Source organism: Rhagoletis pomonella, unplaced genomic scaffold (genome assembly GCF_013731165.1).
Source record: "Rhagoletis pomonella isolate Grant_MI unplaced genomic scaffold, Rhpom_1.0 Rhpom_scaffold_00005, whole genome shotgun sequence".
Taxonomy (NCBI): Eukaryota; Metazoa; Arthropoda; class Insecta; order Diptera; family Tephritidae; genus Rhagoletis; species Rhagoletis pomonella.
Window position 1 is genome coordinate 76,721,724 of NW_023458559.1, and position 22,505 is coordinate 76,744,228.

The 22,505-nt window shown below is 35.8% G+C and overlaps 2 protein-coding genes across 2 annotated transcripts in view; both read right to left on the reverse strand.

Annotated features, from left to right (window-relative positions):
- LOC118740224 (N66 matrix protein-like) overlaps positions 1 to 5,307 on the reverse strand; it is a 29,435-nt gene extending 24,128 nt beyond the window's left edge. Inside the window, exon 1 of the mRNA XM_036471721.1 lies at positions 5,042 to 5,307. Coding sequence (XP_036327614.1) covers positions 5,042 to 5,307 — 266 coding nt within the window. The remainder of the gene's footprint in view (positions 1 to 5,041) is intronic.
- Positions 598 to 22,505, reverse strand: part of LOC118739619 (neuropeptide F receptor-like) — a 39,590-nt gene continuing 17,682 nt past the window's right edge. The window contains exon 2 of the mRNA XM_036471050.1: positions 598 to 3,354. The gene's annotated coding sequence lies outside the window, so the exon portion shown is untranslated. The remainder of the gene's footprint in view (positions 3,355 to 22,505) is intronic.

Here is a 22,505-nt window from a genome sequence, read left to right on the forward strand (position 1 = left end):
TATTTTGTTAGCTAGCACTAGCTTCAAACGCACGACAACTTGTGTTGTTTATTTACAGTTTTTAAATTCATTAGATTATGTTTACTACTACTACTACTACTAAAATTATACAGTACCTCAAGTACATGCACCTACCAAGTTTGATACCAACGGACGACAGTAAATTTTACACACAAAAAATCCATATAAGCGCGAAACCAGCGGCCAAATAAAGTAAAAATTCGTTTTTAGTTTTTCACTATGACATCAGGGTTTTTTTAAAGACTTTGAAATTTTTAATAATATTATTTAAAAAAATTATTTTAAAAAATTCAGTGCATTGTAGAAAGTATGGGTATCAGACAAATTAAAGAGAAAACTCAGTAGAATTAACGGCGATTGATTTTTGAATTACCTTGATGGTTTGCAATAATTTTTTTTTTTTTTAATAAATTATATTTATGTTAAGGATTAATATATGTACACTCGACCACATCCTCGAATCTCATCCTTCTAACTTTATAGGCTTAAAAAATAGTTAATAATTAATTAAAAAGGCATTTTCAATACCTATTTGTATTTAACTTTTTTTAATCCTACAGAATTTTTGCTTTCATTTGGAACCCATTAAATTTTTTAAATAATTTTTGGAATTAATCATATATTTGAAATCAGAAAGTCCTTCAAAAAAATGCTGGCGTCAAAGAGAAAAACTAAAAACGCAGTTTTACTATATTTGGCCCACAGTTTCGTGAGCACATTGATTACTTCGTGTGTTTCGAAATTTTTTTGTTTTTGTCGCACGGTGCACCAACTCGTACTAAATCTCACATAAATTGCAGTTTTTACTTCCAAGAGCTACTACATACATTTAGGCGCTCGCACTCTGCTGAAGATGTTTTATATTAAAAACTGCGCTTAAGTCTATACTAAACAGCATTTTTTTGTCATAAATATAAAACCACAGTCAGCGTAAATGTATGCAACTATTATATATAATGATATTTAAAAAAAAAACAAGCATAATTTATTGGCGCAAAATTAAAGTCAGTTTCGTTTTTTATTATATATTTTTTATTAAAGTAAAAACAGAATTATAACAGCAAAAGCAAAAATTATTTTAATATCTAAATATTTTGAAGCCTACTTTTCGGCTTACACTTTATATAAAAATCCCATAAACACATTTTCCAAGCATTATCTTTAAATGCCTACTCTGCAGCTCCCCTATATTTCTTGCTTGAACGAACAACTGAAAGTACCGCATAAAGGTATTGCCTACTTTTGGGCAACGTTTTCAATTTTATTTTGTAAACTAAGTTTTTTCTCACATCACAAACATGTCTATGATCATTATCATGTGCATTAAAGTTCGCCGCCAATATTTGTATAAAATACATGTGTGTACGCCTAAAATGCTGCCTCACATCACCACACAAGCAAGCTATACTTACTGCTTAATTGCACTATTATTAAATTAGCGGCTTAAATCTGATGTATTTCCATGCATTTTGTTTACATAACAGCCATTTTTAATTTCTAATTTATCGATATATGAAACCCTTATAAATAAGCTAAGTTCACAATTAAAACCATAATGCATTTTGTTGCGCCTAAAAGCTTTTCTAAGCATACATATTATTTTAATAATTTATGCTAATGCTTCATGAGTATTGACTTTTCCAAAATACACAAATTTCTACTCGCGAATATTTATATATAAACATTATAATGTATCACTAATTAACTAACTCCAGCTAAAATAAGTTTAGTTACATCCATGACTGTTGCATATTTACAAGTGCATACATATAGTACATATTCATATACGCCGAAGCCTAAAAGTATGCAAATATATGTACGTTAATAATTTGGCAGCTTAATATTGAATGCATTCAAGTGTGACCAGGACCAGTTGCGCACAATTTTTATTTTGTGGATTTTCAGTTTGATTTGCAGTATGAATTAGGTTGTTTTTTGTAAATTTTTGTATTATGCATTTATTTTAAACCACCAAAGTTGGGGCTCATTTTGTACGCTATTTTGCAACTTTTAGGCTGCACGCGCGCCAAAGTTTTCAATGTATTTGGTAGAAATCTAACTACAGTCATATTAAATGTACGCTTTCCAATACATTTCGGCTACAAGCGAACACATTTAAAATACACAATTTTACACATATTTCGCTGCTACTTAATATTACGCTTAAAAATAGATTTTGTTTACCATTAAAATATTGTGTACTTTTTTGCATTTCCATTGCATTTCATTTCATTTCAGCATATGCAACACAGTTCATTGAATTAGACAGCAAAATATTTGACAATTGCTGGTTAACAAATAAAAAAGAATAATATCGCACGTAACGTACACCCCGAAAAGTATGCAAGCGTGCATGCACTTAAAGCAACGAGTACAGTACTCAAATAATTGTATTTGTTTGTAGCTTTTGTAAAATACATATGTATTTTTTAATTGTTCTCATACGTTTTTTTCTCCCTTCCTCTTAGCGTAATTGCTCTGCAAATACTACTTCACTTGAATGCGCGTGTGTTTGTATTGTACTCATGTTTTAAATTTCGCAATTGCGCGCTTGTCACATTTGTAGCATATGCATAGGCGGCGGTGGCAAGAGTGCTGTGGCAAAGCAATTAAACCTGTCACAATTGAAAAGTACGTGCGCCCTCATGCGTCAAGAAGGGTTGATTGCTTGCCTTGTGAAGTGCGAAAAATAATTGAAAAATGACAGAAACAAAGAAAAATACAGAAACATAATTTTAGGCGCTAGAATGAGACTTAAACTGTATGCCACTAGAAACCATTTTTGCGCGACTTTCAGGAAAACGTAAAAATATAAGTTGCTGCGAGTACTTAAAACAACTTTAAAGGAGGTAGAAGTTTAAAATTTAGACAGCAACGGTTAGGTTATACGCACCAGCTTGAAGCAAAAAGTAAAAAAAAGCGGCAAGGAAGCGAAAAGCTTGGCTGATTTGGGTGTGTACTTAAAAAAAAAAATAATTTCTCAAATATTTCAAACTATGGCGAAAGAGTGTGATGTTTTGGAAATACCTTGCGCCTTTGCGTTTTTATATAATACAAAATTTTAGGCATACTTTTAGGATTAGTTACAAAATTAGCGATTCCAAGCTAACTGTGTTGCTTTTCAAACTCTTTTGCAATTATATCTTATCTACTAAAATTCACTGACACAAATCTATTAGTTTATACTTAAGTTTAACTACTAATTTTACAAGTTTAACTTTCATCTTAACTTGTTTGTTAATATATAATTATATATATATAATAGTATTTGATAGCCTATACATATGTGGCCGGCAAGCCGTTTTCCAGATTTTAGAAGTGCGTCTCAATTACCTGCAATAGAATTAAGAAAAAAAACAAAGAAATTTGTCAAGTAAGTAGAATTCAATAGTGTAAGAAAATATAATAAAGCTACTGCTATTTTTTTAACCCTTTCAGCTCCAAGAGAAACATATTTCCCACCTATTTGTAGGAAAATCGTGTAAAATTTTAGAAGTTTTATATTTGTTTACTTTTTGAATGTGCCTGATATTAATTTAGGTATAATGATCCAGAAATTTATGAAAATTTTTTCAATCAATGTTAGAAAAACGATTTAACTTAATTTTGTTAGAAAAGTTTAATGTTTTAGAAAATATTTGTTTTTAAGAATTTTTTTTGAATAAATAATTTTACGGAAAAAACGTAATTTTCCAAACATTCGAAATATTTTGGAAAATATTTTTTGAGTAAAAGTTATTTATTTCGGAAAAAAAATTGGGAATAAAATTTAAAATAGAAATATTTTTAGTATAAAAATGTGAGGGTATCTAATAAGTAATTTTTTCCAAAAAATTATTTTTTGGGAAAAACAAATTTAAGATGCCTTAAGAAAGAAATAGTGTAAGCAAAAATAATTTTGTAAAATATTTTTTTCGAAAACTCTACTTTAAAAAAACCCCCCAAAATTTTATTGTTTTCTAGGAAAAATTATGAGATTAAAGAAAAAAGTTGTAGAATAAAATAGTTGAAAAAAGATAGTTTTTAGTTTAAATTAAGGAAAATATTTAAGAGAAAATTATTTTTTACATTGATTTTTTTATATAAGAATTCGTTTACTTAGACATCAATAACTCACATTCTACAATTCAAATCTTGAGTTTATATTTGTATGTTTTTGGTTCTAATAGGGTTAAGGGGCGTATGTGTATGTCAATAATTTTAATTTCTGTATAAATATGCGAAGAAAAGAGACATCACTCACATCTCTCATGTCATAATTTTCAAAAGAATTTCTGCAGCATTAATTTTTATTAAATACTTTATTTAAGTCTTTTACTGCTTTTACAACTCGCACATCCTGTGGTGTAACAAAATGAATAACCACCATTGTGTCATTTCTGTTTAATTTTCTTTCCTTTTTAAACAAAACAAATGTGTATAATATTAATAGCAAAATTACGCTGACCTTTCTTTAGAGCATTGTTTTTTACCTATTTATTCAAATTTAAAGATCAAAAAACTTTGCGGTCATTGGAACGACAGCAGTTGGTCATTTTGTTCTTTTGAAGTCTGTCGACCTAAAGCCGCAGACCGTAATTAATTTAATGAAGAGTACTAAGTCAAGTGAAAAAGGAAATTCATGTACGCGTAAATCTACGAGTATTTGTGGCTGCTGTAGTCGATCGGTTAAATGTGCGTTCTGTCACTCGGTAGTACCCAAGTTTCGAAACCACTTACAACAAAAAACACCTACCTACCGTTCTTAAGCCGTATAAGGTTCCTTTATTTGTGTGGCATCATCAAGACGGAAACCGGAAATTGGAGGAGAAGTTCGGCCAAACACTAAACACGACTTGTTAGCTGTTGTTTAATATTTTTATATTTACATACGTACATAAAAACAAAGCTTCCTTTCTTAATTCGTTCAACCATTTATTTTTATTTTTGCGAATCAAATTTAAATCACAAAAACCAAACCAATTGAACCATAACTGGGTTGAGTGATTTTAACCCTCCCATGCAAAGTTGGTTTTCACACCGTGGACCGGAAACCCGTGAAATCACGTGATCGTCGAGAAGCCAATGCATCCTCAGATAGTGACAGTTTGGTGCAGATTTTGGAACGGTGCCATCATTGGCATTTCGGTTAACGGTAAGCGCTACAGGGACATTATAAACGATTGTTTGTGGCCCGAAATTGAAGGCATGGACTCGGACGATCTTTGGTTTGGGCAGGAATGCTACACAGCCCTTGCCACATGCGATTTTCTGCGCGCCCAGGTCGGTAATTGTGGTATCAGCCATCTCGGCGATGTCAACTGCGACGGGTGGATGTGGCGTATTCTGGAAATCCAATTTTCGACCATATTTTCATATTTAAGTTGGCGGTTTATTTGCATAAACCAATAGGACTGCGTAATCCCGTAGGGGCGTGAAATCGTACGTTCACCAAATATTTATTTCAAAAAGTCGCTCTATTGCAAGTTACAGTTATTCAGCCAACATTTAATTCAATTCGGGCATGAAATAATTGCCAATTGTGGCTCCGTGGCGTTCGCAGTTGACGGCTATGTTGGTTGGTTGTAGTGCCTCCCAAGTTGTCCTCCGGAATCAATTCGCGCATAGTAGCACCATTTCGTTGCACTTCTCCCGGACAATTTTATTCTACCGTAGCCTACCTATCAAGCATTTTTACAGTTCAAACAAACCACTTTGACCCGTTTATAAATTTGTGCATATCGCTTATTTTAGCCCTAGATAAATCCGCTAACTCCCGGATTGTATGTTTCCCGAAAGCTTTGTGCCTTAAGGAAGCCGGCCCTGGGCATTCACACAGGAAATGGAATACCGTTTCCTCGCTGCCCTCTAACCGGCAGCTGCGGCATGTAGGTATCGTTTTATGGGAGTCCTATTCGATAGGCATGCTCTCCTAGCGGTCAGTGGCCGGTTATATTCGCTACAATCCTAAATACATCTACCCTCGACCTACTTAGCAGCTCTGTTGTTCTTTTCCTGCTCTAGTCAGGCCAAAGCTCACGTGCTATCTTGCAAGTCTAAATCTCTGACCACCTCATCCTTGCCAGTTTCAGAAAGTGCAAGTGTACCTCTGCTTGTACTTGCCTGAAGGGGTATCCCAGTACCACCGCTATCGATTCATCCAAACAAGCTCCCAACTTGGCCAATTCGTCTGCTCTCTCGTTGCCTTCTATATTTTTATGGCCGGGAACCCAGACAAGAGAGGCAGACATTGACTGAGACGCTGGGCGTAGCTCCATCTTGTATTCTTTGACTAGCTTAGACTTGGTATCTGCATCGCCGCCTGGCTGTTTGAGTAAATCACTGATTTTACTTTTCTAGTAGCACTATTGTATAGTAACCTACAGGCCTCACATATACCCAGGACTTCTGCCCTGAAATATGCTAGCATGGTTCGCCAGCCGCAGGGACAGATTCGCACCAAGCTCCTCGGAATATACTCCTGCCCCACACCGCAGTCCATCTTGGATCCGTCTGTGTAGATGCAGACTGCTTCCTTATCATCTGCTTGGCCCCTTTTCCATTCCTTTCTGGATGGAAACCGTACCACCACATTTAAGTCAAGCTCCTGGCTTGATACCATGTAGTCCGTAGTTTTATTTTCTATCGGACCAATACTTAAGTTTTAGCTGTGCCCAAAGGTCCTCGTTTTCCACAGCCCAGACTCCCTGAGTCTTAAAGCTGAGTACGTCGCGATTTCCTTTAGGCATAGATCAAGCAGAATCATATTGAGGACGACATTCAGTACTTCTGAAGGGCAGGATCTCAATGCCTCAGTTACGGCTATGTACTCGACGCTCTCATTTTTAATTAAGTATTGAAAGACCAACGATTCTATCGGCTCTTCAAGCATACCACGTGAGTTTTTGTAAATGCAGCGGTACATCGTGTATTTTTCGGAAATTTTCTTCACTCCAAATGTGGTAAGTGGGATTATGTCCATTAAGCCAAAAATGTTTACGAGTTTTCACCCCACGTTCGCAGAACTGACATCAGCCTCACCCGAATTGTCAATTGATTGATATGGTTAACCATAAACTAACTGATTGCCAGACAATTTTTATCGCAGTCTGCTTAGTGAATATAATAGACATTACTGGCACGATGGCATCGCATTTTAGTTGGAGTTTCGAGTTTTAAAACCAATTTGCAATCATCAAAATTCAATGCCTATTGAAAGCATCAGACATTTTTGGTAATAATACGCAGATTTCAGTGATAATGACGACTGCTCTGAGTAATAAAAACACCACTGGAAATATGTCAATGTGTTAATAGTGCAGCAGCTGCTGCCAATTCCTGCGGACACTTATCCGGCCTGACGTTAATGCCTTCATGCAAATGCCTGCCGATATGTGCATGCGTGTGTACGTTTATGCTGGCCTGAAATATATTAGTGGTATTCACCAAATTGAGCAAGTGGCCTGGCACTCTGGCAGAAGAGCAGATGAGCTCAAGCAACGAGCGTTAGCAACAGTCGTTCCTTGAGCTGATTTGCTCTTTTGCCAGACTGCCAGGCCACTTGCTCACTTTGGTGAATACCACCATTGTTTTTAGTTCAGCCCACTTATTCACGTTTTATAAGCTCAGAAATGCTAGTTTTGCAGTAAGGATTGTCGTGGACAAAGTTTTAAATCGAAAACCTGAAAAATATGTTTTACAAATTTTTGCAAAGTTAATCTGTCAGTCAGCAAATTAAGCTACATCGACGTGTAAGGAGTGGTTTTCTTTGATATGCGATTGAAAATTTGTATGTATTATAATTGTCTTTCTCTTGACAATAGTCTACCACCAGTGTTTTACCTTTTTGGGTTGAGTGTATTTTAACTAAAACTTGATTTATGTATGCATAATTGAAATATTTTTAAATCGGTGTTTAAAATAAAAGTTACGTTCTACAGAAGCGTGCCCTATCTAAGGCCCATAACAAGCGACTGATTTTTCATATTACGAAGCACAAAATTCTTCCATTAAAATATATTCAAAATAGCGAAAGGGGAAGCACAATCCTACTTAATTTCGCATAAGCACACCCGAAGGAGCATCTTCGACCCGCCCATACAAAAGCCTAACAACCGACAAAAATTAATGGACATTGAGTGCAAAGCTAAAATTTGAATTAAAATATGGTGCCTTAACTTTTATGTGCCTAAATACATATGTACGTATGTATAATGGGGCTATGAATAGAATTAGTTTAACAAGAACACTGCGCCGTTAACAAACAACAGCACAATTGAATCCATAACAAGCTCCGGGTTCACTTAACATTTATTTGAACAGACATCATAGCTTGTCTCAGGTGCCGCATGACCAGTGCCTGCTGTATTCTCTCTCTCGCTGCTGCTGCCAAACAATAATGACAAATGTTGCTGCGAGCCACTTCATCATAATGAGAACAACGGTGCGTATACGCAACGCGAAACAGCACAGGCGCGTGATTAATGACAACACAACAAATATTAAACAATTAGGGTAAAATTCAAAACAGTGTAGGTTCAAAATAATGACTAACCTAGCGGCATACAGCTTGAGCACCCTTTTTTTATCTATTCCTATAGAAGTAGAGGGCTGAAATACTTTTTTGGGTACTTTGGATAATATTCATTAATTTAATTGATATAAAAAGCGAAATAGGGAATGGTAATGGAGATAAATTTCTTGTATGAAAACCCGACATCGTAGATTTTTAAAAGTATTCGGAGCAACATAAAATTAACTAAAATTAAAGGCTTTTCGAGATTTTATACAAAAACTGGTGCGGCCTTTTTGCATTTTTCGGCATGGGATTCTCAGTTTTTTATTAATCGGGATGTTTCGAGATTTTTAAGAACTTCGTTGAAACAAGTTTGTCTCCTTACTAAACTTGACAAGAGGATGACGAAAATTCTGGTTAAGCTGATCATTTTCCACGTGCTACGCGCCCTACTGGTAATCCATCCGCACACGGATTCGTGGCTGGCTCTCAATCCTGCTTATTGAAGCAATTCTTTATCACCCGGATATAAATGAACTCTGGAATTTTTTGTCTGAATCCCTTTGTAACGCTTTGCAAGAGGTGGTTTGGTACTACCTCCCATGCAGAAGCAGCGTCAGGACTTCCGGAGCGTCCAGTCATCACACGTTTACGAGAGGGAGCGCAACTCGAGTTTGAGGGGAGGGGTTGTGGCCGTTCCGCTCCTTCCGGATCGAAACCGGTTCAACCGCTTAAAATTATTACAAGTCCACTGCCGCGTGATATTGCAAACCTGGCTTCAGTTATCTAGAAGCAGTGGGAAAGGAAGTGGACACAAGCGGTGAAATACAGGCAGAAAAATACCTCCTTTGTGGTTTGCGATAGCCCTCCTACTGCTGCGTCGCATAAGGGACCAAAGTTCCAGCAGTTACATTCACGTTGGCCCCTTTCGAGATGCAAGACCATCTAAATCTCCTCGCGAGAAATAAAAAAGAAAAAGCAGTAGGTTAGGTTAGGCGTTAAACTACGTGCCAGTCAGTGGCGGATCCACGGGGGGTGTTTTAATACATAGACGCCATATTATACATACATACGCGCCATTATAAAATGATGATGATGACATGGAGAAGGTCAATTCCACTTTTGTGTCGATAAAGCGAAGGCAGGGCTAATACAAAAAGGTCTCGCAAAGCTAGCTGGGCCCTGGTGCAGCAACCAATTATAGCACTCCCATCTTCGCTGTTGTTCGTTGTCCTCAATTTGGGAAGGTCTAGCTAGGAATTATCTCTCATTGAGTAGATGGGATTGCAGACGACTTATGACATTGTTGACTGGACATTTTTCATGGCATTAGCACCAGACTTTGATCGGCAAACATGGCAACCCTATTTGCCTTCACTGTCTTGAAAAGCTTGAGTCGGAGGAACCCTTCTGCCTTAGCTTTCGTTATGTTTTCAGTACAAATTTCTGAATAGACGTAATGACTTCATAACGAATATATTCAAAATATATTACGATTTCTGATGTTCCTCATATTACTTGCATGAAAACTTAACTTCAATTTAATATACGACAAAAGTCAATGATTCGCTTATCTATCATAAAGTTAAGATTTGGTTAAAGTTGTATGCTTTTAAAAGCTTTCACACTTTAGTATACATAATAAGAATATTCGCTTTAACCTAGCTATTGGCTTTGGTTTGCTGGGCCACTGTATACGCAAAAGGCGTAGGAGTAAAAGTACTTATGTTTGTATTTTGAGCTGCCTCGTGATATATCTACATACCTCGTACTTATATAAATAATCTTTTGACCGCTCACCAGAGTATGAATGAAAAATTACTGTATTGGTTTAGCAAAAGAATTTAAATTTAGCGGCAACTGTAATAAAAAAGCGCCCCAATTTATATATTATTCATAACTTGTGAGTACGCATAAATTTTCTTTGGCAAAGCGAATATAAACAGTTTAAAGTTTGGAAGGTTAAATTTAAGGGCAAACGGCATGCTTTATGAATATGAATATATGAGTTTAATTAAATTAATTTCAGCTTTCGCAAATACCCTGGAGATGGGCATGATTATTATTAGATTTCGACTTATCTAGGCACTTTTAGCACTTTCGAAATTTCGCAGACTTGTGAGATTTCAGTTGTTAGCAATTTCAAAACACTGTTATGCGAGGCGGGTTTTTAGGATCTACGGCAGTTTTCTGAAGTAACTTTTAACTTTAAAGCTCACTTTATATTTAAGGGTTGAATTAAAAATAAAGCTATGCCCAAAGTTAAGCATTTATATTATCGGTTTTTGACATATGCATATTTCCTGGTTGTAACTTAATTTATAATTATAAATTTTAATGCTACCTTTAAATATAAAATGAGATTTAAAGTTACAGGTTACTTGAGAAAATGGCCCTTAACCGTTTTCAATATTTACCAATCTATCTTGTTAAGTTATCTCAGCAGAGTGGTAAATGGATGGACGGATAGACATGTATGGTTCAATCGATTATAGTTAGTGCTCAGTGGCTGTCCTGACTCTTTTTATCTACATTTTATACAAATGAAGGTACATACTTATATACATACATACATACATATTACCTAAAGTTAGTAAGTGAGTTAAAATACGATTCAAGCATACATACATATGTACATAAATCTTCACCCACATTCTTCAATACATATTTCTTCTCAGATAACTAAGTGATAAATAAGCAAAAAAAGAGCAAACATCAGGCCAGAAAACAAATCAAATTTGTGTAAAAGGAATGTAATACGCCGCCATTGTCGTCAAGAGTCGGCACCGCGAAGCACCAAATGTCGTTGACACAAACTTTATCAAAAAGGCAAGCAATCGAGCAGAAAGCAGATCCCACAAAGTACATATTTACATATGTATTTTGTGGTTACCAAAGCAGCTGTTGCGGGAAAGGAGAAATTTACGATTTATCGCTTGTGATTGCGGGCGTGTGTTATGGATTTGTGCCACTGAAGCATAAAGCCGCATCTGATTATATTTACGCCGCCACGCGATATACCACAATACACAATACACATATGTAAGTACATAATATACATATGCTCATATATCTGTATTATTTTTTGTCAGCGACAATACGAACTGACAGAAGTCACAGAAAGAGAGTACAACTGTACATCCTTGCGTATGACAGCCATTGAGAAAGCGAAAGAGATGTGAGCCAACTTAATCTGCACCGCGATGAATTCGATAGAGGAATGATGAAGGCGCTTACAAACACACGTACTACAAACAGACACAGAATAATAACGAAAGGCAGCCCACAGGCAGCAACGCCAAAAGAATCCAACCTTCAAATAAGTAACCGAGCGGCACATCGGTAGCAACAACAGTACATGTGTACATCTTCACGTAGACACGAGTACCATGTTAAAATAAGTATGCAAGTAGACGTGTATGTATGTATGTATAAACACTATAGTACAAAACACAGTGCACGGTGGTCCTTGCTGAATATTTGCAAGATTTTTATGTTAAAATTTTTGTTATTTTTTAAACGACTTCAAAAAATTAGAAGGTTATAATATTTTTTTTTAAATATGTTTCCGCATAACTTAGCACCACGTTAACCGGTTTCTATTTTTTTTTTTTAGGAAAGGTGGTACCTCCGAGGTGTTTCCATACTAATTTGGTTTAGAATCGATCATTGGATAAAGAAGAAGACGGTACTCTTAAAATTTTTATATGAGAATTAAAGTCGGTTTTGTTTTTTGCTTAAAAATTACTTGCTTATAAAAATATGGTGAATGCTTTAACCAAAACCATATAGTATGTATGTACGTAAATAAATTTTTATACAAAGCTTAAAAAAATTCAACAAATGTTCATAAAAATTTTCAACTATTTAAACTGATTTTTTAGGATTTTTCACGCATGCAGTTTTATAGCCCTTGCAATTTTGGTCGGATGAAGTGCAAGCTTCAACCGGCTAAAAGATCGCCTAGATTTTTAATATTTTTTTTTTGGTGACGGCTTTTGCGGTTTTTTTCATAAACCAAGTACAATTTCTAAAATATGGCGTTAATTTTTAAAACTTTCTGTGCAAATTTTTTGGCGAATTTTGTTCCATAAGAAGTGTATGCATATTTGGAAAAACAAATTCTGAAACTTCAGATTAAATATTTCAAAATTTTTATGAAAGTTTGTTGAATCTTTCTTAGCTCTGTATACAAATTGAAAGTTTGATTTTGATTTAGTTAAAGCATGAACCATAGTTTTAAAACAAAATAAGAAAAAAAAGTTTAGCTTTAAAAACCTTAAAAATATTTCACAAAATCCACCATGTACTCAGTTTTGCACTATAGTGTATATCTCAATTACTGTAGGCGCAAGACTGGAGCCTTGCAAAAAATTGTGAAACTGTTCCTAAAGAGACTACACCTAGATTAGACTGACGGAAAACTATTGGGCTCTGCATCCAAAATAATCTTTAGCGCCGGGTGAATATTAACGACAATGCATCCAACGACAAAATTCACGTTTCATTTGGCAACAGTTTTTATTTTATTTTATTTTAAAAGTGTCTCTTTTCGTACCTTGGGTTATAAACGGCTACAATTATCATCATAATGTGATATAAGTACTTATTCCATACAAAGCGACCTGAACTGGTACTATTCGTATGTCGTTTCGTGTACTACTGGACATCCGGTGGCATTTTTAGCAGAGGTGATTCACAAATACTTACCCATACACAAATATACTCTTCCGTAAATATGTGTGTTTGTATTTGCGCACATTTTCGCATATGCAATTATAATACTGTTGTGATGGCACAATAAACAAGCTGTCAGTCGACTTGCTTGCGTGTTTGATAAGAGGACCAAGACAACAGCAATAGCGTGGGCATATGTACATATGTATAAGCAAAACATGTAAACATGTGGTTTTGTTGATGAATGTGATGCGTGGTTAGTTCTGTGTTTCACCCACCCACGAATCATTGAAATTTGCATGGATTGAAGAGTTACCATTGGCGATATGCTAAGAATAGCTACAATTTAAATTTGAGGACTTCATGCTTGGATAACTACGGCTTTAAAGTTGCCTTTAAGATGAACTCTTTAAAAGAAAACAAAAATCTTTGGGAAAAATCCTGGTGCTGAAAAGTTGGAAGTTTTCTGACTGCAAGAAATATGTGTTGGCTACAAATTTAATCAAATTCGAAAAACATTCCAGAACGGGAAGTGAAGACAAATGGTCACAGAGGGATGACAGGACCGTAGTGTAAGCATAAGGGTGGTCCAAAAACAGTAAAGTCGGAATTGTAATGCTCTCACCCCCTAGGATTGTTTTATATCGAAAAAATTATCCCCCAATTTTTTATTTTAAAATCAAAAAATATTTAGTCATTTTAAATGGCTTTAATTCACATTTAAATGCGCTTCTCCTACATCCAGTATCTGCGAACTTGTATGTAGGCTTATTTACATTTTACCTCTGGCTGACATTTATCGCCATCATTCATTAAGCATTCGTTTTAATGCAATGAGATTATTATTGTGATGTGTTTATCCCCGTACATAAAAAAAAATATGTATGCACACTTGCAATTCAAGTGTTTGTGTTTTCACACACACATACTAACATATGCATACACGTGTTTACACTTATTTAATAATACATTTATTTTAATTACATACCAAATTAAAACCACATATCCGCTTTGTCGAATATTAAATAAAATGTTCTCAGAAAAATGCAATTATTTCAATTAACCTTGATCCATCATTCAGTTTAAAATTAAGTGTAATAAAGTATACACTTTCACGCTTGCCATCAGCCACAATTAATTTCAAATATTCACGAAAGAGGATCTATATAAAAAGCGAAAAAACCCTGTGCGCAGGTGACAAATGCCAGGCCCGGAGTGCTCAGTTTAAGAGGAAGCGTTGAGTTGTCATCAACTCATCGTCCCATAAAATACGTCAAGGATACAATCACTCTTCCTTTCTGGGCAATTCATCCGGAGGGCAGTTTCATGCAGACGAGAAAATAATCTTACGCAACTGAAAGAGATGCCAGACACTACTCTAGCCTATCCAGCTTTGAGCACACCGTAAGCGTGGCGACTGCTCCGATTGCGCCTTGGCTATCAGAATAGAAAGAAGTTAACCTCCGTTACTGATGTCGCACGATTGAGCAACCAATCGCCTACCTTCTTAATGGCAGCCACCTTTGCCCTGAAAGCATTACAGTGACCCAGCAGTCTCAATTTAACGCTGATGGAGTGTTTCCTGCAAAGTATCCCTTCAACGACCCTTACATAAATCCAAGAGCTATCTGTGTAAAGCTTAACCAGTGTATCTTTCCAACTTCTGCTTACCGTTCACTCACTCCAAGAGAGCATGGGAGTGGAGAAATAGTTCATTGGTATCAGTCTAGGCACGAACTGGTGAATACGAATTATCCACGATTAAGTCTCCAACAATATTAGAGTATCTCAATCTTAAGCCAGCACGCACTGATACTAAGTCCTTGCCTAGCGTTAAGTGCCAGAGTGGAAGTGATCCCAAATGCCCACTGATTTTAGTGAGGACGGCGTGCTGCAGCTGCTTTCAGGGTATCGCACCTAACCAGGACTCCGTAAAACTATATTGCCTAAAATTTGGTTCCTGTTGCTTCCTTCAGTAAAGAGCCATATGATGCCTACTTCATATTTTCCTCAAAGTTAAGCTGCCACAACAACTTTCCATCTAGAAGCAAGCCCAAGTATTTGAAACTTATAGAAAGCGCTGGGCAAATGCTTCCAAATTGGGGATATTTATAAATACTTGTAGCACCCAGCACAAGCTCATTTTTACTATTTAGGATTTACAACGAGTCATTCAGTCACCTGATATCTTTTACCCTTGGATCAAATATTAGAGGATATTCAGAAATGTACCCATCACAATAAGTGCAACAATCACCCGGCAGCCTGTGCTGTCCAGCTGCCCTAACAGATCCACCCCTCCACGACTGCCTCCTATCGCTTAACACAGAGCTTGCGGGATATGAGCTAAACTGAGTCGATTTCGGACCCAAGTTTACCCCTTAATAGAGAAAGGACCTACACTGAAGTCTTTATATATAAATGCTTCATCTGTCGCCTTCAAGAGGCCCGAATCAGTCTCCATTTTTGACGTACGATTATTGAACTCCTCACAGGTCATCACAAGAAATCTTTTTTCGAAAGAGACACTAAGAGAGAGTGATTGGTCTAAAGTTCTAGGGACATATGCGAGAGCTTATGTCGGTCTTTGGTAAAAAAGTCACCTTGAATACTCTCCAAACACTTTGAAACTGCACAAGAATTATGCAGTCGAGTTCCATCTACTTGATGGTCACGAAAGTGTTTACCGCCCAAGCAAGGTGTTCCAAAATCGGAGGGTTTAAAACTGGCATGCATGTATGTATGCTCATACTCTTTTTTTTTGTTTTAAGGAAACCATGAATTTTGTAGCAGTAATTGAAATTTTCTCTACAACTTGCTGCTTTTCTGCTATGCTTCATCAATCAGCCAGCGAAGACAGTGTTTCGCTTCATAAACTCCATTTGTTCTGCAAAATTGCTTTAAAGCCAAAGCAAGTACATACACAAGCAATACTAGTACGAGTTGACTATGGGGAGATACATGTACATACATATGCATAAAATATATTGTAAGCGTAATCACTGTAATCACCAGTCCCGACCTCTGATGGAAACGGCATAAAAAAGCGGGAGACACAGCGCAAAAAAAGAATTGTAAGTAAACATCAAACACTAATGATCACCCACAACCGTGGCAAGCACAAAAGAAATCACAACAACAAAGTCATGTGACAGCACATATGTATGTATGCAGTTGGATTAGACTGTGTCAAATAAAACGACATCTTTTTTCTTTCGGATGCATATAAAAATTTCGTTGTCGGTCACAAAAAATAATTGGGGGAAAAATTTTAGCCGAAAAGAAAATTTCCAAAAATCAGGGCCCTACTACTTCAAAGCTGCATTCATTAGGGGCTGTTTGCAGCTCTCAAGAAGAACGAAAATTCATACAAACTGACGCGCAAGAAATTGGAAAAAATGTTCTTCAATCAAAACTTTTTATTGTTTCTTTAAAAAATTTTATTGTTGCAAGCGCTGACTGCAAAAAAGAAAACAGAAGGCTGAAATTTTGGCACATTTATTTGTTAGTCACCGACAATGAAATTTTCATATGGGACCGAATAAAAATATTCGCTTTAATTTAACACAGTCTAATGTGCATATGTAAGTGAATACATAGAATGTGTAGTTTTGCTAGGGTTGCCAACTCTATCAAGACCAATTTTCCTAAATTTTGGAAAAAATTCCCAAATTTTTTATGGTACTCCCCCTAGTGACATTCTATCAATATTCAAGGCATTCTATTCTCTTTTTTAATAAACAAACCCCTAAAAATATAGTTATGCTACAATCTCTTTAAAACTAAATTTTTATCACAGAAGTAAAGCTTTGTCTCTTAGAATCAAAAGATGCAGATCAAAGACGATTCGAATAAAATTGGCGTAAAAAAATGCAATTGACTTAGAGGAAAATCGAAAGTTTTAAAGTGGCAATGAGCTTAGGCCGGCTGGAACTATGTTTAAAAAACGTTGATCAGTTCAGGTAAACTTCGGCCACACATTAACATAGTTATTCAAGATTCTTATTATTTGAAATTACCATTACTTGCGTACTTTGAGAAATTCTTAATATACATTTTTTCTTTACTCACCCTTCCCCGGCAAAAAGTGGCAATTTAGCCCACTGTGTCAGTTGATAGAAGAAAATGGTGCCACTACTAGACCCATTCCTGCTGATGTAGGCAAAAAACTTGAACTTTTTTTTCATACAAACGGTTTGCTAAAATCAGGTTTTGTTGTTTTTCCCTCTTGAAATAGTTTTTTTTTAGTTTAAATTTTTAGAGACTTTTATGTTGGTGACATGAAGATTATACATGAGAAGATCCCTAGTAAAATTTTCCGAAGAGTAGTTCACTAGATATTTTAATGCTATCACGATTTTCCAAATTTGCTTTTTGGTGGGTTTTGAAGTAAATGTCAAAACGATTATTTCAGGCGGGAGCTAATGGGTTAAAATGTTCTACGAAAATATTTCTCATGCAATTTTACTATACATGTCTTAACCTTTGATTTTGCTCAGATTTTGACAATTTTTTGCACCTGTTTGAGAACTACTTCAGCCGGGGCCTGTAAACCTTAGTAGGCTATAAAATGAAAATGTGAGCAAACTTTAGTAAATACATCGAGCGTTTTATTACTGGATGTGTATACTTTCGCAAAATGTTAGCAAAATTTCGGGCTGGATAACATATAACATATTTGGTATTTCATAAAAAACAAAATATGCTTATGCTAAGAATGTACATAATGCATATGCATAATATGACATGTGATAAGTATTTTTTTTTTATCTACCATGGTTATGATATGTTTTTACTAGAATTAAATATTTATTACAATTGACATTTGTCACACCAGAAAATGTTGGTCCAAATAAATAGCCTATTTATTGGTTTCCCCAAAAATTTTAAGCCATTCCCCTATTCCCCACAAAGTACCACAATTCCATAAAAATGTTTGAATTCTCGCCAAGTTGGCATCCCTGTTTCTAGCCTTATTTATCCTTTACCCCAGAAGTATTTACCAATTGCAACTACTGCCATTAGAGTAGATTAGATTAGTTGTGTCACACATTTTCTTTTCCTCTCTCGCTGTAATTTAGACAGTTGTACAATTTGTGTAGGTGTGTGTGATTGAGCACTCTCTCCTTTGTTTTTTTTTTAAAGCGCATACACGTATGCTATGTATGTATGTTTGGTAGATGAAGGCGTTTGATGGCACTGCGCTTGACAGCCATTTCAACTGTTGCTGTAGAATCACTTGGCTGCTGACTGTGGCACGTGATAGCGATTTATTTTTTCCTTTGTTCTACTTTTTCTCTAAATTGTGTCGCTGCCGCACAATGGAACTACAGCGGACAGTAATAAAAAAACGCACTGTACTAGGCAATTTCTTAAAAATCAATTATGTATGTAGATTCGTAGCAAAATATCCAACTAACCCAAGTGAAAAAGAATTTTTTATGAAAGTGTATATTTGAAGTCTCGAAACGAGCTTAAAGAACATATGAGTGCAATGTAAAAAATATTTTGTGAACAATGCAAGCAAGTCCATTCCATGCACATAATTTAGCATGCAGGTATTGCAATTGCTTTTTTCATTTTGGAAGATGAATAAATATGTAGTAACTGCTTTACAAATAAAATAAATGTTTTTGTTCATTTTCCCCAAAATTCATAAAATTATATTCATGGAGGTGGCCGTAATTCATAGTTCATTATCGTTAAAATTTTAAATTTTTTTAGGTAAACGAGCGGGTACATCAAATTTCACCAAAATATAGTTTTCTAACATTTTCGCCTATTTTTTTTTTACAGTTGGTGGGCGATAATATTAACTGATTTTGACGTTGCTATGGGGTTGCGCTTTTCAAGTTAAAACCAGCATTGATTCTGAATTTCATCAAAATCGAATAACATTTACGATTTCCACCACAAGAGCTGTGGGCGTGGCAATGCGTCGACTTTTATCATTTTGCACATTTCTTCATTCCTAAGTGCCTAATAGGACATACATATATGAAATTTCAGCGAATTTGTAGGACGGTTATATGAGACCGTCCCACTGTGTGTAGCTTCTTCAATTAATTTTGATAGTATCTTCTGTGCTCCGTGTTAGAAAGATAATGTTAACAGATGAACACATGTACTCTTATGTTCTTTATCTTTGAGCAATAAATACTGTTGACGTCTCTTTAAAAAAAAATGCAAAATTTTTTTCCGCAATCCCAAGGATTTTTATGGAATAAGCTTTCACATATTTACCTATTAAAAATTGTAGATACATTTTTGGTCATTTAAAAACTGGCTATAAAGTTAGAGCCATTTAAAAACTGAGCATTTTCTTGGGGCATAATTTAAAACGTGGACATACAATTTTGGCCATTTTAAACCAGGACATAAATTTTTGGTAATTTAAACCAGGACATATGTACATACGTACACATAGAGTTTTCAAAGCATAATTTCAGACAACCCACTCAATTGCATCTAGTGCACAAACAACGAACGTAGTTTTAGACAGTTAGTTATTATTTTGGCAGTTTCTTGCTCTTAGCATTGACCCACTTTTGGCAGTTTATTTCTCTGTAGTTTCGCGCGAAAACTCTGCGCTTTCCATTTTGCACCATCCCATATTCACTTGCTGATTCTACCTTTGATGTTCCTACGCAAATTTCCCTCCGCTACATTGCTGCGATTTTCCACGCTTTGCATGTAATTACTACTTTTTGAATTCTTAATTTAAACTTTTTTGCGTCAAATGCAAAATGCCTTTCACACTTTCGAATTCAAAAGCGCTAAATACCGCCGAGTTAGCCATTCGTGCAATAGTTGCTCTGGCACTTGTGATGCCTTTGCGATTAGCATTGTTCTTTGGTCGGCGCGCACTTTATTCCCGCTGGCTCTATTTTGTGCATCACTCGAACTATTCAAATGCCGCGATGTCGACAGCTTTCCGCATCAACCAACGTTGCCAAGGTAGATTGCGAAGTTCATGAATCATGAAAATGAACTTACATAAGGTATTTGACTGGACCGACGTGAAGAGTGCCTAACTAGCAAGGGGAATAATACGAAAATGTGAATATTATAATGAAGATGTATTTTTGTGCTTCGTATTATGCTGAGATTTTCTTACTTGCACCTGACATGCCGTACTATTTCGAGGTTCGTAAATTTAGCTTATTTTCATTATAATTATTCGCTAATAACTTACTTTTGATGCCATAGATTTAACGAAAAATATGTAGATTTATCAATTAGATCCAAATTCTCTGATGCTTATAAAAAGGGGCGCCTGGTTCGAAACGTCCTACCTGCCTATTTTAAGAATCGCTGTTTACCAGAGACTGTAAACAAAAGAACTATTTAGATTTTGAAATCAAGGTACCTGATGAAAAAGTTTTATAAGCTGTTTTTTTTTCATATGTTATAGATTTTGCCATTATTATTTTGAGCAAAAGAAGCACTTGTGGCAACGCAAACCTTACCACCACTATACAAAAAGAGGTATAATTTTGTAAATTAATAGAAAAAAATTAATTATCTTTAAATGCAGGGTGTTCTAGAACACAGTCCATCCCCTCTAAAATGGAGTGAAATTGAAAAATGCAAAAATATGACCTACCAAATCGAGGATGCTCTATCTTTTGGTGGAATTACCGACTTGCGGTTTCAACCGGAAGTGGGTTATACTGACCCGAAATCCACTTTTTGAAATAGGACATACATGTGTTTACCACAGATTCGGATTCATAATAAAACACACACCACTTTTGTTGGAAAGGTTTTTCTGGAATGGACTGCCGGTTAAAAAATGCACTTCCGGTCTGTTTAACCCATTTCCGGTCGAGACTGGCAGTTGGTAATACGGCCAAACGATAGAGCATCCCCGACTGGGTAATTTATGTTTTTTCCTACAATTTTTCGCAGTTTTGAACCGTTCGTGTATAAATGGAGTAATCTGTTTTCTTCAGAGGCGCTCTTACCAAAACTCTATGTGGAATAGAAGTTGTATGTCTCTTTGCTAAATTTAGACATGATGCACGGTTTACCGTGGTAGTCCGTGTACGGTAGGTCCACATTTTTAGAATCGCTTAACGACTCCCATCCTATTAATTTCCGCAGCCGCAAGGCAGCACACCTCGTGAATTAATGTTTAGTAAGATGCACATTGCCTCCGAAGGAGTTGTGCGGAGGGCTCCACGCTGTTCTTTTCACTTCTTGAAGTGCTTGTGTTGTTGATTTCATTCCGTAGAGAAGGATAGGCCTAACACCCACGCTGCAGCGTTAATGTAGGATTTTTTTGCGACCTGGGGCTCTCCCCAATCCAATCGATTCCTTACAGCTGTAGACGGCCACTTTTGCTTTCTCGGTATGCACTTGTATATTCTAAACTTAGCTTTTCGTCCTGCATCAAACCTCGATATTTTGCTCATTCCGTTTGGGTTTACTCCCGGACTTTTCTCCTTGGTCCATCTTTCCACTAACCTTAGTTTTACCTGCATGCTGCCACACATAGTTTGTGGAAATTTCCCACTTACAACCACCGCAAGGTCGTCAGCATCCGCAATCACCTTTAAGGCTACCCCCTCTTCCAGGCCATGCAGAAATTCCTAATTACCATAACCCAAAGAAGGGGAGACAAAACTCCAACATGCGGGGCTCCCTTGTAAACGTATCTATCCGGCAAATATTTATGAAACCTTATCTCTATTAAAATCATACTTTTCCATTCAATTAATTTTAACAAATTGGTATTAAATAAGGCAAATATTCGCAGGTAAATCTTCTACATACATATGTGCTTATACATTTGTAAAACATGTCTTCACTAAATTATCTAACATTAAATTAATTTTTCACAAGTGCACAAGCTTATCAAGATAACTGAAAAAGCGATTTCCTGAACAAAGAACCAACATAACAAAAGCACAAATCATTTTAATGTCGATTAAAAGACGCGATAAATTCTCAAAGGAAGCAAGTTCACATATAAGTAGATCAGCCTTACAGAAGTACAATCTTTTATATTAGCTCTTAGACCCACAATCACAACAAGTAAAGAATAAATTAAAGCACACTTTTCAAATAAGTGGTTGCGAACACCCAAAAAATTAACACCAACTGCCGCAAAGGTGTTACTCGTACAATAAAAATTTGTATACAATAAACACTTAACAGCAGGTGAGTGGAATAAGTATGTATATTTAAACACACAAATAAAGTAATCACATATTTCTGCACGCATGCTTGTAGGTTTTCATATATTTACACTAGGGCGGGTCAATTTTTTTGATACATTTTTTCGGCTATGTGCGTATAGCACAGAAAG